General features: G+C 48.1%; 1 protein-coding gene across 1 annotated transcript; it reads left to right on the forward strand.

The window, feature by feature from the left end:
- The first annotated feature begins 1,233 nt into the window (after positions 1–1,233).
- On the forward strand, positions 1,234–15,989 carry c4h19orf47 (chromosome 4 C19orf47 homolog). Its single transcript, XM_088627574.1, has 8 exons — positions 1,234–1,334; positions 2,712–2,799; positions 3,602–3,716; positions 5,473–5,554; positions 6,817–6,945; positions 7,333–7,479; positions 8,315–8,391; positions 10,788–15,989. Exons 1-8 carry the CDS (start codon positions 1,316–1,318, stop codon positions 11,298–11,300), a joined length of 1,170 nt encoding a protein of 389 aa, XP_088483700.1. The 5' UTR covers positions 1,234–1,315; the 3' UTR covers positions 11,301–15,989.
- Positions 15,990–17,972: the final 1,983 nt, after the last annotated feature.

Genomic DNA, 17,972 nt, shown 5'->3' on the forward strand with positions numbered 1-17,972 from the left:
CAGGGGTGGTTTTGTCCGACAGTGTCTGTGTCAGGGAGTGTGGGGAGCGCTGAAACACGCCAGGACCAGCCGCGGCCCGCAGGCTCCGGCCGGGGCCCCCCGGACACGTCCTCGTCTCCCTCAGCGGCTCCAGGGATCAGGAGTCTCAGCTCTTTCACAAACCCGTGCCCCTCTGAGAGCAGCGCCCCGGCCGGGCCCGACACCGCAACGAAGCCGGGTTTCCGCGACAGAAGGCCGAGCAGCAGAAGGAGCAGGCACAAACACGGGGCTGCCCGCAGCGGCACATCACACTGACAACTGCACCACGTAGCAGATCTCCCACACAGGCTGAGTGACAGCAGGGGACCCACAGTAGCTATTCTGCACCAGCTGCCCGGATACACAGCTGAAAAGAGAAATGATTTCAGTGGCGGGACGCAGGAGAAGCTTCAGGGAGGTTAGATTGTGTCAGGACCTCAAGGTTAGCCTCCCCTTCTCTTACGAACAGTGTGCCGAGGCCTGTACGGCTCAGGCAGTCAGGGACCTGGTTTAACGCCTCCTCTGAGGGACAGCGCCCCCTGCACCACAGTGTCCCCTGTCACCTTGTTGGGACACCAGTTTGTCCCATTCTGTAGGGAAAATTCTGATTTCTGATGAGATCAGTCCACATAGAGGTAACAGTGACTAAAACTGTTCGGAGCTCATCTGAAGCTGCAGCATTATCAGAACTGACAAGTATTTGTGTCGCTTTACCAGCGCCTGCCAGACATTTTGTATTACATTCGGAGCGACGGCCCACCTAATCATTGGCCCTCATTTAAAAGTATACTAGTCAGGTGTGTTCTCGACAGCTGGCTCAGGGCGCCCTCTGGTGGCCCGTATTTCACGTTAACGAAATACGAGTTTGTGATTTATACTTTATCAGTAAAGGGAAAACGTATTTTATTTTGCTTACTGTAGTTATTACTAGTTATCATTTGTGGCACCGTTACAATTAGTAGTACTTTACCAGTATTATTGGTTTTGGTAGTATATTTAGTTACAATACACACATGTACAAAAGGTATACAGCAAATCTCTCAAGCTACCACAAACAGAAAGTAATCGTAAGGATTCTTGAGATACAAAGAAGAAAGTGCGTAAGAAGAGCTCGGAGAACCAGAGCACATGACACCCTGACCCTTAACAAAGAGGACACGATCCGGACCTGGTTCAGACTTCTCTTAATCGGTACAACGTTCGGGCTCCCGTCGGCTTTTTCCGTCGTCAGTCCCGAACCCGCCTTTCCCGGATATTACGTAAGCAATCCACCGGACGCAGCTGTTGTTCAACAAACATGGCGTCGGTTACAACAGGTGAGTGAGTGGGCTTGTATTTCTTTTCTTTGATTGATTGATTTTTATCCGAGCGAATGTGAATATGTCTGAAAGAGAAAAAGCTCTCGATTTGTCCACTAAGAGGAGGAAACGAGGGACTGGCTTGAACTCTCATGTTGTAGGATCTGCGATGAGTTTCTGGAGTTGAGCACTTAAACTCCCCCCGGCTGTTCTAATTCATCTCTCTGCTCGGGTTGAGGGACTGTGCGGGTCTCAACTTCACCGGACACACAGCAACAGCTGCACGGTGCTTTTAGCTCTCGGGTCCACCTTGAACTGAGGGATTGGAGCGGAGTGAAGCTCAATAGTGAATTAAATACAAGACCGTATGGTTGTCTAGTCACCTCTCTTGTTGGTACGGAACTTGTGGCCGGGAGATGTGGTCATGTTTTCCACGCCATGCGGGACACAGTATTTTCCAAAGGAATCTCAGTTTACTGATTTATTTTCTGTCTTTAGGTGATACATACAGTACACTGTGTGAGTAAATGCAAGAATCGTGTATTTTGAAACGGAGTAGCCAGATTCCCTTTCAGTTTGATTAAATTCGGAGGGGTGTGCTGCAGTCTGGGTGTGAGTCACAGGCTGCGGGGCGGTGGACACGAACGCGTGTGTTCTGTGTAAAAATCGACATCTCTTATGTTGGGCCGGTACCGCCCATTCATAACGATGTCCTTCCTGAGATCGTTTGCTCTCGATTTAGTTGAATAATTCCCAGTGTCCCGAGATCGCGTATTCGGGGATCGGTTTGAATTACTGTACGCCCTCAGTAATCCCATGTTCAAGTAATCATAGTATAATAACGTATTTTTCGTGTTCTCTGTGTAGGCGTGCCCTACAATAAGGCTATGGTGAGGCATCCCTGGTCCTGGAGAGCCCCAGTCCTCCCTTCATTTACCAAAACTCTGCTGTCTGTTTGAATTTTGGCTACTGAAGCAGACAATCCATCCAGTTAATTAGTTCCGGCACCATTTGTCGTGAAAGTATCAGCACCCTGTAACTTGCAAGGAACGCATCTGTCCATTCCTGACGACTGAACTGATCCAAACTCGTGTTTCAGGTTCCAGATTGAAAGTTTAAGGGTGACCTGTAGACCTGCTGGATTGTTGCTCTCTGGTACCTGGGGTGTCCAGCTGTGAAGTAGTGTGTCTCTCAATGCTCTTGAGCTCATTTTACCAGCTGTAGTTCATCAGACGTCAGAATACAAACATCTTAAATTCAGTCCGGTTACCTTTTAGTTTTATACCCCTTCCTGCAGCCGATTTGTCTATTATTAGAAAGCTGTGTTAGCATTTCTCTCTCAAGAGCTGCAAAGTCTGGCTTTTGTAAGCAGATTGCACACTCCTCTTTCTCCAGCTACATCCGAGTGGATTCAGTTCTTCAAAGACGCAGGAATCCCCCCAGGCCTGGCGGTGAACTATGCCGTCTCCTTTGTGGATAACAGGTAGGACTGGGGATCCGTGCCCCTTTTACTGGGCTGCTCTTTCCTCAAGGACTCACTACTCAAAATAATCCTTCAATTTTGGTAAGCAAAGTGTTTTACCAGGTTGGCCATTTGGGCAGGAAAGGCTGGTTGTGTTCTTTATATTTGTCTTTGTTTTACCCTCTGTTAACATCTGATGTGAAAAGAATGCAGTCTGTGGCCTGGCTGACACAGATATGCTGTCTTATCACCTCAGCTGGTGCCATGAGCCAGGCTTCAGCAAATGACAGTCTGTGGTACTGTATCAGACCCGGGCTGGTGTGGAATGCAAACCCTAAACCTCTCATTGTGATATATAATTATAATGTGCATTTTGATTCAAACCGGGGTTTGAATCCGAGTCTTCTACCCAATCCCATGCTTGGGCATGGCTGTTTAGTTTGCGGAAAAGAAACGTCATTGAAAGGAAGACACCTCCTGCCATAAGGGTTCTTTTAAAGGACAGATTTGGTGGAAGAAATGCTTAGTTACTATAATAATAATAATAATTGCTCACACTTATATAGCGCTTTTCTGGACACTCCACTCAAAGCGCTTTACAGGTAATGGGGACTCCCCTCCTCCACCACCACCAGTGTGCAGCCCCACCTGGATGATGTTGATGCCTCAACATCTCTGGATACAAGAAAGTAGTTTTTCATTTTTGGCATCTTACGTCTGCTGTTAAAATCTATAAGATTAGAAGACTCTTATTCCAATGGGAAATGTAATGATTTTTGCTTCTGTGGTTGAAGCCCCTGCATAACTCTGTCTGTTTCCCCAGGATTCAGAAGAACATGCTGATGGACCTGAGCAAAGAGATCATGATGGATTTGGGCATCACCGTGATCGGCGACATCATCGCTATCATGAAACACGCCAAGTTGGTTTACAGGCAGGTGAGCACTGCGCTGCCGGAGCCGAGAGGCTCAGACGGGCCCACAGAGGAGCATGCCCTGTCCGCGTGGGCTGGGACCTCACACTGCTCTTCTTTTGGGCAGACTGTGTTCTCGGCTTGCCTCTGCACACTCACAGCTCTTCACTGCACTCTGGGCATGTGCAATAATTCCTTCTATCCAGGAAGACCCAGAAGAGCTTTACATACAGGAGGGAGACTCACTGCATCCCTTGCTGAAGGGCACAACTCCTCTCTGAGTCTGACTTTTAATTTTCCTTTGTGGGACCCCAGGGGAAGTCCATGGCTGACCGTAAAAAATTTAGAGAAGGTCCCTGGGCTTGGTCAGTATGATTGTTTCCTTTTCTAGACATTTGTTAGAACATGGGGGCACAACCAGATTCTCCTCCTTAATCTCCCCTGGACACTGGCCAGGCTCCCTGCTGGTCCCTCTCTATTTTCACCCCTTGCTCTCAACATTCATACCTAAAAATGGAAACGGCTTCGCCCTTCCCTGACGTGTCTGTTCTTTTAATAGTCTGTAGACACTTCGCCTGTGATCTGTGGATCAGGCAGCCTGTGGGTCCTTTCAGGCTGCAAAGTGAAAATCTAACCCTTTCACTCCTGTTATTCCTCCATATCTCCCAAGCTTGCAGTTTTTGATGTAGGCTTTTAACTTATTTCTGCATATTATCATTGCAAGGGGATGAGGGTCAGGGCTGTCTGGCCTATAGGAATGTGCCACAGACGGAGCAGGAGCTCCTAACTTTGAGCTGCTCTTGGTTCAAGTGACACAGGCTGTGAGTTTGTTTCCTGTGATAAATAGCAATAGACTGTTTAGTAGTTCATCTGTTTTTTCACAAGTTGTGCCTGGTCTTCACAAGTCTAAACCAATATTCTGTTATTCCTAGGAGGTCAGGGGGAGAAGAGTGGTTACGTTTATGAGGAGGTTTAGGGACAATATAGTGTACAGCCCAGAATGGAATTTAATCTGGACACCAGGGTTAACACCCCCTCTGTTACAATTGGTGCAGTGTTACTGTCCAAGTGGCCTGAGCCTTGGTTAAATGTCTCATCTGGAGGACCGCACTTGGTACAACATGCTCAATGCATTTTGCAAAGGAACAAGTAAAGGTTCATTCCATGCTGAAAAGAGAACAAAAGAAACAGCATTTTGGCTGTGGAGCGTTCTTAGGGGTTGACGCCTGAAGGAGGCTTCACGGCCTAAACATTGTTTCTTTTCTTCTCTTATCAGCGTAGAATAAACCTTGACTTTTTCCTTTGCTGCCAATGCATGCTGTCACAGCTACCTACTTGAAGTAATTATTTAATTTTTTTCCCCAACCCCACAAAATTGATTCCAGAACATGTGAAGCTCACCACTTGCTCGTACTGTTTTTTCTCTGCAGACATCATCATCATCAGTTAAGACAATATGTGTGTGTGCATTATTTTTGTGTGAGGTTGTGGTACGTGAAAAAGATGCTATAGATGCATAGCTATATATCTATAAAGTCTATTTCAGGATCTCTGGTGAGGCAAGAACCCAGAGGCACAAATGTGAATTATGATTAGAAAAGTTCTTTACACAAAGAGTAGGGGGTGTGTGATACAAGATGTTATTATGAAATGGATTATCTTCTTGTTTTCAACGGTTACTGTAGCTTGATATGACCCTGGCAGCAATTAACATCTGGAAGCCAAGCATACAAAATGAGTTGACTAATGTCTCCTTTGCCTGTCCTTTGCCTTTCTCACAGGATATGTGCAAATTGGCCACTGAAGCAATATCGTCGGGCCAGACGAGTGTCCAGGCTGAGCTGCGGAGAACAGCCAACACCCGTGAGTATTGCCTGTGGCATGCAGTACTGCCTGAGAACGTCTGAGCTCGGCTGTACCAGATCAGCATATTTCTTTCGTATTTATTTCTGAGCACGGTCAGCATATTTCTTTCAGCAAGAAGTTAGCCTTCCTGCCTTGCTGTGGGTTTTTCTTTATTGATGCTAAATTGTCATCAGCACAGTAACACCTTGATATGGGCGAGTTCAGTATTCCCCTTTCTGCTTATTCGCGCAAAATTTTTAGTGACCATTTTTTCCACTTTCACATCAAATTAGCCTGTTCAGTGTTGAGCACAGTAAATGCAGGTCCCTCTTCCAAAGCATCTTCACCTCATGCATCTAGTTCACCCGACCTGCAGCGGCCTCTGAAGCAAAGGCACAGCTGGGTTAACAAAGGGTTAATTTGTTTAGGTAGTAGTGCATCCTGGATTATTCTTTATGAAGTTTCATTCAGGAAAGATGTGTCTTGTGTGTAGACCTGTTCTCAGGTTAAAGCGACCAAGTGCTCCGAAATAACATTACAGAATTCCATGGTCCCCTAAGATCTCGTGTGTCTCGTGGAAAGGGGAGTGAGTGTCTGAGTGGATAATTTGCTTCCTTGTTTTTACTTTGCTGTAGTAAATTCATTCCAGTATAGTAGCACTGCCTTTATGATGATAACACAATGTAAAGGGCTCTACTAAGAATGGGGAAAAAAAATAATACAGGGTAAGCTATTACATCATAGGGATCTAATATATTTGTTAACACATGCAATGACATGAATTTTAGGGGGGAAACGATGCTTATTACGTTTCCAGTGCACGTTTTCATCAAGAATATGTTACTACCAGTAATTACTAGCAGCATTTCTGAAATTACTAACAATTGTAACAAAATCTTTCCATGGCAAATGTAAAGTTTCGAGAGCCAATACCAGTACCTTTTGCAGGATGATTCCATGATTAGGCTATAACAAGAAAGAAATATTTTATTTCCAATTAGCAAGATCGACCATGTGACTCCATCCAGTTTGTACGAGTCAGGAAACTGAACTTCAGTAAAACATGTTGTCTTGTATTTGTCAGTTTCATGAAAATATTTAGAATGCCTCATTCTGAATCACAGACAATGATGGCAATATGGCACTACACATACATTGTCACCTCATCTGTTGTGTCGGGGGAGTAACCCTTTTAATCTTTGGGGAAAAATCTCGTTCTGCCTCTGGGCTTCTGTTCACCTTCTCTCGCCTGCTCCCCCCCCCCCCCCCCCCCCCCGCAGCTGCCACACGCATGATCGCCAACAGCCTGAGCCGCGAGTCCCCCCCTGGCACCCCCGTGCGCCGGCCCGACAACCGCCAACTGTCTGTCACCGTGTCCAACAAGCAGGCGGCGAAGAGCACCAAAGCAGGTAATGTGCCCCCCGCCCCCCCACTGCCAGCTCTCTCCAGGCTGTGCTGCAGGTACAGTCGAGCTGCTGGTCCTTCCCAGGATGCCCTCGGAGAAGTCCTGGGTCACTGCAGAGCGCCGTGCGAGGGGTGTGCTCTCCTGGGGAATCTGCAGCTTTGAGCAGGGCGTTGCACACAGTTCAGGTCTGCATGAAACGCGGGGGGGGGGTTTCTGTACCGGGGGGCGCAGGGCTGTGAAAGATCCATGCAGCTGGTTCAAGCTCCCGCACAGTGGCTGAGCCGACTCCACTCCTCCGCGCTGAAGCCCAGCGCTCCTGGTGAAGGTTTCTGGGGGTGCGAGTTGTAGCCGTGCCGGACGGCTTAGTGATTCGGAACGCGTGTTTCGGCAGTGCTGTCCCGTCCGGCCGATGAAGGCCCAGCTGTTGCCGTGAAGAGGCGTCGCGTCACCGCGGAGATGGAGGGGAAATACATCATCAACATGCCCAAGGGTACCACGCCCCGCACCAGGAAGATCCTGGAGGAGCAGGCGGAGAGAGGTAGGACAGCATGACTTTATGCAGAGAGTTGTGTGAGTCTGGAGCGCATTCCATAGATTAAAGATGTTAATTATTTCAGACGAAGGAGTCGGCATTGCGGGTCATTAAGCTTTTGAGCAAGATGTGCCCGTTTGCCTCCTGTCATGTGTAACTTTTTTGTTCCAATGTTTACACTGTGGCAGCACAAAACCAGGTACCAAATGAAGCAGACAGAAACATGTCAGTATGTGATGCTCTAACCTTGCAGGGCCTGATGCAGACAATTACTGCAAGTCTTTTCTACATTAACGATGTGCCACAAAAAGGAATTTTGTGTATAAGCTAAAATAACATTAAGGTTTTTTGTGAAAGGTGGTAGGTAGAAATTAAAACGTTTCTGCCTCTTTATGATTAATTTAATGTTTTTATAGTGCTAATGGGTGGATCTGGTGTTTCATTGGAGAGAGCAGCATTTCGATTTTGAGTATGTGAATTTCATTTACGATGAAATGTGTAAAAATTCTGAGAATACTTGTGCACTGAAGAACTGTATTGTGGGAGCCTGTCTTGGCAGGATGGTGTCTGTCTTCTTTCTGTCTATATAGGATGCAACTTCGATGCAGCAAGATTCTCTTTGAAGCTGAAAAATAGAAATCAAAATGCATGCTCCCGTCTAGAGAAATGTGACAAACCAGGTGTTTGTAAATCGAGAGGTGGATGTACCTGAGAGGAACGCGAGTCAGCCAGCTGTTCTGTTGTCACCCATCCCTCGGCTGCAAGGCTGTGTTTGGAAGCTAGAGGGAGCAGTAGTGCCAATGCTCTCCTTCGCTGACCCGGTGTCCTCCTCTCCCTACAGAGAAACGTCTTCTTCGCACTTCGGTCTTCGAGCGGCTCGGAGCGGAGTCGAAAGCAGACACCACCACAGGCAGCAAGGTAAGGCTGGAGCTGAACGGCGCACCGGCCACTGTGTCCAGAGCATCGCAGCCCTGCGGACAAGAGAACAGGCTCTTTAAGCAACGTTAGGAGGAATTTGGGTGGCAGAAGTGTGCACTTACTGATACATCCGCGTAAACCAGATGTGCACGGCTTAGATTTTTGTGTATTTGATGTGTATTATGGAATGCATAGCAGTGAAAATTTTAAAAACTTAGACTGAGAGGTGGATAAGAAACTATTGCACTGACCTTTAAGAGCTGGCAGGATAGCCTACCAAGCATGAAAGACAATGAGAATTCCAAGTAGGTAGCTGCATCGGCATGCATAGGCTACAGGGGGACAAGAAAAGAGACAACATGTTTCGGCTGTGGAATAAGGCTCTGGATTCGTGGATTTACCTGAAGAAGGCTCCACAGCCGAAACGTTTTGTCTCTTTTCCTTTCAGCATGGAGTAAACCTTCACCGGTTCCTTCACAATAAGAATGTTTGTTTAAAGTGAAGCTGTGCGACGCCTGATCTCTTTCTCTTGACTGCGTGTTCTGGGTGTCTCTTGCATTTCGATCCAGAAGCTATCAAGAAGGGCCCTGAATTGTGTTGTATTTGAACTGGGTTTGAAAAAAGGAAGCCCGATGCGTTCCTGACCTGCCGGGGATCCCAGCTGGGGATGAGTGGCTTGCGGAAGTGTGCAGAAGGGATGAATTAGTGATGAGCTGTTCCGCTCGCCTTCACCCGGCCTGTTCCCGCATCTCCCCGGCACGCTCCTGTCCGAGTTCCTTTCCTCTTTTTCTGAAAGTGGTATCCGTCACGCAGTCCGTGTTCTCTCCACGTGGGCTTCGATTCCCTTTCACGGCTGCAAGTGGTTTGAGATATGCAGATATGCTGTGAAAAAAATGAGTACTCAGAGAGTAATTGGGAGCTTCTTTTCACGTGTGTGTTTTTGTCGGGATGCTGTAGCATGCCCCTCCAGCCTGTTCTCCTCGGAGCAGAAAGTGGGATGGTGGTGTTGAGCTGCTGTTCATTGACCCTTTGTTTCAGTGTGTCTAGGTAGGTCCCTAGCCTTCAGCTAGAGCTTCTCTCGTGTTAAATCGCAGTGTTAAATGCCTCCTGACCCAGGGGAGCAGACACAGCTGCTGGACTGCTGAGTGGTTTGTCAGCTGTTCACTCCAGATGTGGCTCCTCGATTACCTTCGCTGGTGAAATTTCCGGCTCAGCTCTCTGTAAATGCAGACAAAGCATTGATACTGACCCTGCAGTGATCATATTACCTAGAGAACATCTTAAGATTTCGTTTTCTGGTCAAATGTATTGGACATCACAAATGGCTGTCTTAAGTGTTTTTCGTATTAGAAATCGAAATCGGCAGCAAATCTGGAGCGGAACGTTTTTAAGCAATTCGTGTTCTTGCGAGTTCTGTCATAAAAGCTGCCATTACTGCATGATTCTGTAGGAGGCCCAGGAAAACACTGCATGACGGTAACTCAGCACTGAGCTAGCCCATCTCTCACTTTCTGTTCACAAGCACATTCTGAATACATGTGGTGTCTTTTAGAGCTTGAGAGTGTTGAGCTGAAAGTGTTTGTGCAGCCAAAGGATTGCAAATTTCTCTTCTTTGTCAAGTCCATGGCGTACAGTTGAACAGACGACTCGGTGCTTTGTTACTTACAAGGGGCACAGAATGGTTTGATCTGGGTGCCAGCCCACCTGCCTCACAAAAGCCCTGCTTGAGCTCAATGTTTGCTTTAGGGAAAACAAAAACACTTTTGTCTAGATATAAGAGAAGGCATGTTATTTCTGTTTCGGTCACAGCCCGTTTGCCATCACCTATTGCCTATCCGCCTGGAGTTTTCTGAAAATTATCCTGCTTGCTCCTATCGGGCGACAGCTTTCAAAAACGGGGCGCAGAACTTGCATGTCCCTTTCCAGGGCTGCACACTGCTGTGAGGCGATGTGTTGTGTAGGGCACATGGAGGTCCTAGCACCTCACATGCAGCCTCCAGTCCACTTCCCTGCACTGCAGCCTTCTGTTTCAGCACTCTCAGCTCCAGGCACTCAATTAGCCACTGCCTGGACAGCCTCCAGCTGCTGGTTAGCAGGAAAACATTAGCAGCAGCTTCTTGTCGAGAGAACAAAAGCACAGAACGCGCAGCAATAGCTGCCACCCAGGTTTTTTCCTCTGTTCGTCCGAGGCTTTGCAAAAAAGGCAGCAAATAAGCCTAATTAAGTGGAAGTGATTTCGGTAAACTGACGTGGAAGAGCAGTGACGCATCGGTGTGAAACGGGCTTTGGGGCTTTCGGTTTCACCCGTCCCGAGGTGGTTGTCCGCTGTGGCGCAGCTGCAGGCTTGCCCTTGACGGCGACCTCTCCCTTTTTCTGACCACGTGCTTCTCTGCCAGCCCACAGGCGTGTTCAGCCGGCTAGGGGGAGCCACAGCGGAACACGAGGAAGAAGACGGGGACTCTGACAAGCCGGGGGAGAGCGACGACGAGGGCTCTGTGCTGCAGTACGCCGGGGTCCTAAAGAAAGCGCCCCGGTCCCTCAAGAGGGCGGCCCCTTCTGCCCAGGCACCCAAACCCCGGACTGCTGTCCCAGCTAAACGCACCCCCATCACCCTGCGCCGCCTGGGCAAGCCCCCCAGCGCCCCAACCTCCTCCTCCTCCCCCTCCTCCCCCCAGGAGCCCCCCGCCAAAGTCAGCGTGCTGCAGAGACTGGGCAAGGCCTCCGCCCCCCAGGCAGACACGCAGGACAGCCGCGTCACCAGCACCAAGAGCAAAGGCTTCACCGTCACCATCAACCGGGCAGCCAGCAGCGCCAAGGTGAGCAGCAGCACGGGGGAGTGCCAGGGGGCACAGATGGACAATGCTGGCACTGTCAGCGTCTTCAAGAGGCTGGGCACCAAGAAAACCTAACCCCCCCCCGACCCCCTGTCCGGCAGCGCTGCAGGTTCCAGTCTGTTGTGAACGAGCGCCAGTTGTTTGTGTGGTTTTTAACAAAAAAAAATATCCGATCAAGGACTTGGACCTTCATCTTAATCCCGGCCGCTGCGATGCGCGCACACCTCGGGGGGCTTCGGGGTGACTCCGGCATCGGCACCCCATCCCACGCCAGTCGGAGACGGGGGGTCTGTAGACCCGGGGAACATCCGTCTGCATGTGTGACTGGCTTGCGGGGCCAGGAGAGGCCTGTGCCGTCGGGGGTGGGCCGATCAGCCCTCAGCAGGCAGACGGGGCCGATCAGTATTCTGGACAGCCCAGAGCAGCGGAGCGTCGGTGCGAAGCAGTGTTTGGGTTCTTGGGTAAACTCCAGTTTTTATTGTAAACAATAAGACATGGTCTTTTTTTTTTTAAGTGTCAAGGTATCCAGATTTCTGCCCCTGTTCTGCCAGTGTTCTTAAAGAAAACCCTTTCTAAGCCCCTGAGCTCCTGTGTTTTGTTCTCCTCGCGCGCCTCTGCTGCCGGCTGTGCTGCTCCGGGTGCGAGGGCCGCTGCCTGCGTGTGCCGAAGAGGCAGGAGCCGTGCGGACAGCAGGGCCGCTGTCTCGGGGGGGGGGCGGGGCTGTTGCTGAGCACTGCACTTTCACGCAGTGGAAGCTGCATGAGTGGCTCAGTAAGGACTGTCCATCATACATTACATCGGTTCTGAAGGCATTAGCAGAAATTTAAGATGGGCTAAATTTTACCTTATTAGAACAAATTTAAAGGTAACTTAAACAGAATTTTGGGATTTAGGAAGAAAGAGTCATGCCTTTTGGGGAATCTGGAAGCTGCATCTGATGGCCCGCCTCTCCTCTCACAGTGCCCAGTGAGGCAGCTCCTCAGACTGCAAGCCAGCTTTCCCATGCGCTCAGTGCACAGTGGAACATATTGCTCTGCTTTTTAAGTTCACCACTGGTCACATTCTGCTCCTTCTAGTATCAAGTCTTACTGCTTCAGCACCAGGGCTTCTGATTGCCTCCTGTCTGAGACGTGTTCCCATTGGCTTTAGTATGCTGTCTGTGGACACATTTCTGTGCCATATGGGAAAGTACTGAAGTGCCCTTTTGTGAAAGAAAACCTTGTGCTCAGGGCCGTGTCCACATTAAATCAGCTGTCTGCCCCAGCAGGGAGGAGCTCCCACGTGCCCAGTGCTGGGTAAGAAGAGTGAGGAACTGTTGTGCTGCACTGCTCTGCGCTCAGGGCCACCTCGGCTGCTAGCCTGACACTGTTTTTAAACTTTGCAATGTGGAGAGCGAAGGCGCTCCCATTTTGAGCATTTTTAACAGCTTCCCTCCTGGCCGCACAGCTCGGCGCTGGCCGGTCTGAGTGCGCTGGCCTTGTGCAGTTGGCAGGCAGCGGGCTCGTGAAGGGGGTCCGCGCGGGTGCTGTGCTGGACTTGGAAGCATTGCAGGAGAGCCGAAACAGATGTGAGGGTCATCACAGCCCATCGTTTGCTTAAAATACTGGGTTACAGTTAGGGGTTTGCAGACTGATCAGAAATATGCATGCTGTGTGGTGAGCAGGAAGGTCTGGTGTGTGGTGTTTTGGGAATTCCCCAGCTCTCCAGTAGCTTTTCCTGAAGCTTTATTCCTCAGTGCATCTGCTCATGGTGGGTAATCTGGGGCCGTCGGTCAGTGGCCTGTCAGAGCCCCATTCTGAGGGATTCAGAATGCTTTCATGTCTGCAGAAGGCGTTGGAAGTACTGTCGTGTGTGCTGTCGAGAGAGCCAGGCGAGAGCATCAATTTTAGATGAGCTGCAGTCTGGAAGCTGACGAGCCGATGTCATTTCCAAATGATTCAGATGACTCATGAGCTCCTGTCAAAGCTGAAGCCTGGAGAGAAAGTCGTCCATTAACTTCAGACACTGGAGCGCAAAGAAAATTGGATCCACCCACTGTGCAAGATGCCAGTGTTGCTGCATTTTGCTGTAGTGTTGAAGAGAACTGAGCAATATTTGCCAGGCACTTTTGCAGTGAGCTGGGCACTTTGATGGCGATAATTCTGTTAAGAATTCTTTAAATACTATTAATATTAACCCTTTGGGATGTGTAGGTGTAATCTTCAGTTTTGTACCATTGTGTGTAATAGCACTGTAGTGGTGGTGCAAGCTCGCACCAGGGTAGCTGCTGGGATTGGGGAGTCCTGGAGCTCTGAGGCTGCATCCGGAGAATTTGCACCCAGCCCCCCAAGAGCAAACTGCTGCCTCAATTATTCTACCTTCTGACCCAGGTCTTCACATGTTGTCTAATGAAATTCTTAGCCATGTGCAGCTCCTCTGTGCAGTGACACCTGCTGGTAGCGAATTGTACTGCTTGCTTGCCTTTACCTCATTGGTTCTTGCACTCCAGATCAAAATTCATTGAAGTAGGTCACAGGTTTAAAGAACCTAGGATATAATTTTCTTTCACTCTATAGTTTATAATATATTTTAATTTCACATGAAAATTAGAAAAAGTTGAAAATTGTTATGTTTATATTTTAAGTATACCTTTAAAAAAGGTATGACTAAATTAAGTAGTTGTACTTGTACTTTATTAATCCCGTAAGGGAATTGATGACTTAAGTGCCTGTGTTTAATATGTATTTTCAGTATACCTTGTGAAAAATCTAGCTCCCAAAGTTAAGAACCACTGCCCTAGGGAAATCGATGACTGAGAGATACTACATACCAGGTGAGGCCAAATGACCCATCCAGCCTGTTTGGTGGTCATTAGACAATTGGTCCAGGATCTGGGTCTCATCCAACAATTTCTTGAAAGAAGCTGGGGTATTGTTTTCACCAATGTGGCTTGCTTAATGCCTGCACAACTCTTTGCGTAAGAAGTGCCTCCTGTTCCCAGATTTAGACGTATATCTACTTGTGTCTTCTGTTTTGGGATTCACTTCTCATTTTCAAGAAAACTACTCCCTTGACTTTCAAGAGTCTTTGAGGACTTTGAGAACTTGTATCAGGTCCCCTCATAATCATCTTCCTTGAAGACTGAAGAGGTTCTTTTCCTTCAGCAGTTCTGATCTGTGAGCTTAAGTTACAAAGTACATCAGGATCTATCACATACATATGTATGAGGAAGAGCAGTGGTCCTAATACAGATCCCAGCAGTACTCCACTCACCCCAGACTGAGTATTCACCCACTAATCTGTACTGTTTTCTATTGAATAACCAATTCTTAATCTAAACAATCGTTTTCCTTGGATGCCTATTGCCTTTAATGTGAGAATTAATCTTTTCTGAAAAACCTGATCAAAAGACGTCTTAAAATCTAAATACACCAAAACATAAGCCCTAAAAGCTCTGAACAGGCCTGTTGTGCCAAGACCTACCTTTTCTAAATCCATAAGAGGGTGTTATTTCCAGATTCGTGATCCTCTAGCTCTGAACTTTAATTCCTTAAGGTTACATGTACTAGAGGTCAGACGTAATGGTCTTTAATTGCTTTAATTGCTTGTCCTTTCCTTGGATGGGTACAACATCAGCAATTCCCTAGTCTTTGGCTGCTGCCCCTGTGTTAATGGCTTCTGAATAGCGTCGCTTGTTTCCATGGGTACAGTTGGTAAGGTAACATCAGGCCCTGGGGTTTCATTAATCATGAGTGCTTATAGTACCTGAAGCCTCTTCTGTGCTTATTACTAATTATTCAGCACAGAACCTTGTCCTCCTGCAGCCTGAGGCATGTTGTTGACTTCTTCCTTGCTGAACACCTGAGTGAAATACTTTAGTAAATCAGCCCCTTTCCTCGCTTCGTCTAGGTTCTTGAATGTTTCCATTATCGTCGCTGATGTGTTTTAATTCATGCTTATAGTGCTGTAGTGCTTAAAGAATGTTTTATTATTAATTTTAGCCTCCATTACAGTAATTCTTTCCATCTCTCTTGGCCTTTCTAATATCCTTTTACCTCTGCTTGGAAATTCACTGTACTCCTTTCAACTGGATTCTGTTGTTTTTAATTATTTGCTAAAGCACTCTTTTCCCTTATTTTTCCTAACTGATTTGTTGAACCAGCTGGATTTTTTTTTTAGCTTTCAATTTGCTGACTCTTGGGCTACATCTGTTCTGCGCTTCAAGCGGAATTGTTTCAGACTGTTGCTGTCCATCTCCCGCTGACTTCATATCCATCCTGTCCCATTATACTGCTCTTAGACTCTGCTTCATTCCTTCATAGTCTGCTTTCCTGAAAAAGTAACCTTCTGATCTGGATGCAGCCTGTACTTCAAAGCACACTGTGTTATAAGCACAATTTCCTGATGGTTCTCTCACCTCTGTTGGCCTGACTAGGTCTTGAATGTTTGGGGAAAATGTTGTTATCCTTGTTAACCACAGTGTGTGTTGGACACAAAGGGACATGGTCCCAGGGGGCAGTGTTTTTGGGGAGAGCATGCAGTGACCCGTCACTTGGTTTTGGCTAACGCCACTCTGTACCATCTCTGTGGGTAAGACAGGGCTCTTCCGCTGGCTAATGTGTGGGTAGGCGTCGGGCTGTTCCTGTGCCGGTGTGGAAATAACAGAGCATGGTTACAGTTCTGGTTCCGATGAGCTGCTTTTGTGTGTTTTGTAATAATTTTCCCCTGTCGACAGGAGCCTTGTGTGTGCGTGTGCGTGTACATAAACAGACCATTTAAGCTGTGTGTCATTGTGTACCTTGTCACATACAGGAACAAGAATGAAAAGAAACCTGAAGTTCACATCCGAGCGAATTCACCTTGACAAGCCTCTGGTTGCTAGGCAACAAGCCGACAGTGGGGAAGGGGGAGGCCAGGTGATTGCTCTGGCGCTCCTGCCAGCGATGTCTTCGAGGCAAACAGCCCCATTCTCGCTCAAATTCCAATTCTGAGGGCTTGTTTTACTATTCAAGAGCCCAGTGATTTTCTTCATCAAGCCTGCTGCCTCTGATTCTCCACGAGCGTCCGGGCGAGACTGGGTGGGCTGTTTGGATGTGAAAGCTGTTCAGCGCAAAGAAAACGAAGCCTTTGTTTAGAACACGGGAGCTGTTTTTTTTTTTTTAATCACACACTCCCTCCTCCGCCCCTGTCCACTGGACGGTTGGGATGCTGACTGCTTGCACGTCCAGCCCGCAAAGCAAGGCGCACACGCTGACCCTTGTTGACCCTGGACACCCCGGGGTTCTGGGAGTGGCAAAGCTGCTGTGGTCCTTACTTGCTCCTGTCACTCTGCTGATGCTATTTTTATCATCGCTATGGTAACACCCCATTTCAAGGGTGAGAGGAAAGATTGCTTAAGGTGAACGTACTTACAAGGAGCTACAGGGCTTGTAACGGAGGAGGGGAATTCAGTAGCTCCTACACTGTCGTTCCCCAGAGCACACAGGCACACGGGCTGGGGCTGTAGACAGTTTAATTCCGCAAAGCGCTCTGCTGTGGAGTGAGATCCGTGTTCTTTGACTCCGAGAACGGGGATGTCTCCAGGGTGTGGAAGGGGATGTGAATAAGGAGGGCAAGAACTAGCTGCACCTTTGACCAGTGTTTGGCCCCCATTGTGGGGAAGCAGATGTTTTCATGTTGGATTTTGATCGGCACTTTGATTTCATTAGGAGTTTGTGTTCTTGCTTTCTTTCTTTTTTTTTTTTAACCCAGTCTTGTGCTTTTTTCAATCCGGTGGCCTTTGTCCCTGCGGCTCTGTCCCTCCTCATGTTTCTGTCCTGGACTTCAGGGTCCCTCAGCTCGTCACAGCCTGGAGCAAATTCTCCTGCAACTCAAAGGCGCAGGAAGATGACAGTCGGACTGCAGGGTTCTTGCAGAATGTGCTGCAATTGCCTCTTTGAAGAATAAAGAGAACAATAATTGTCAGATTCACAGTCAGTTTTAATATTTCAAAGTGTATGATCAGAGCTTGTTTTTGTTTGTATACATCTTCATTCACTGTGTGTTCTCCTTACTGGCTGAGTAAGCTTTTAGGCTGGAGCAGAGCAGGGATGGGCAGTTCTGCTTTCTTGGGGCAGCACAGGTTTTGTGTTGTTATTGTTGACAGTTTAGGCCAAGGATGCCTGTTTCAGGTCCTGGAGGGTCTGGGCTTCTGCAGCAGGTTTTCAGTGCCTCTGTAAAGCAGCAGTAGCTCTTAAACAGTTTGCTCCAGTGAAGCCAGTCATGAGCTGCTTCATCACCCCACAGATACACCAGCCCTCCAGTCAAGGGCTTGGGGAGCCCTGCTTTAGGCTCTCAATGTTGTCATTGCGAACAAAACTAGTCGTGTTGGGAGAGGGAAGAAAATGAAAGAATGAAAAGGAAAATGTGCTGCGTCAGGCCTCCCTCTCCTTCTCACTTCACAGCAACACCTCTCGCATTTCCCAGTAGGTGATTCCTCCTCCTTGGCGCTTGGTGTGGGAAGTGATCACGTCCTCTAAATTTAGCCAGAGAGAGTTTATTTTTAACTCTGCAAGCTTGGATTTCAGCCTGGGTATTTGCTGTACTCCAAGGGTCTTGACTGTGCTCTGCTCTTCTTGAGTTCCTGGGGCCTCTCCCCTCGAACATGGAGGATTTCCTGCTTTCAGTCCAGCAAGGGGCTTGTGCTCGCTGTTCACTTGAGCAAGGGGCCAGGAGCGGAAATGGAGTTTCCCCCACTGAGTTCCACCCAGCTCCTAGAATGTCATTACT

Source organism: Lepisosteus platostomus, chromosome 4, assembly GCF_059453375.1.
Source record: "Lepisosteus platostomus isolate fLepPlt1 chromosome 4, fLepPlt1.hap1, whole genome shotgun sequence".
Taxonomy (NCBI): domain Eukaryota; kingdom Metazoa; phylum Chordata; class Actinopteri; order Semionotiformes; family Lepisosteidae; genus Lepisosteus; species Lepisosteus platostomus.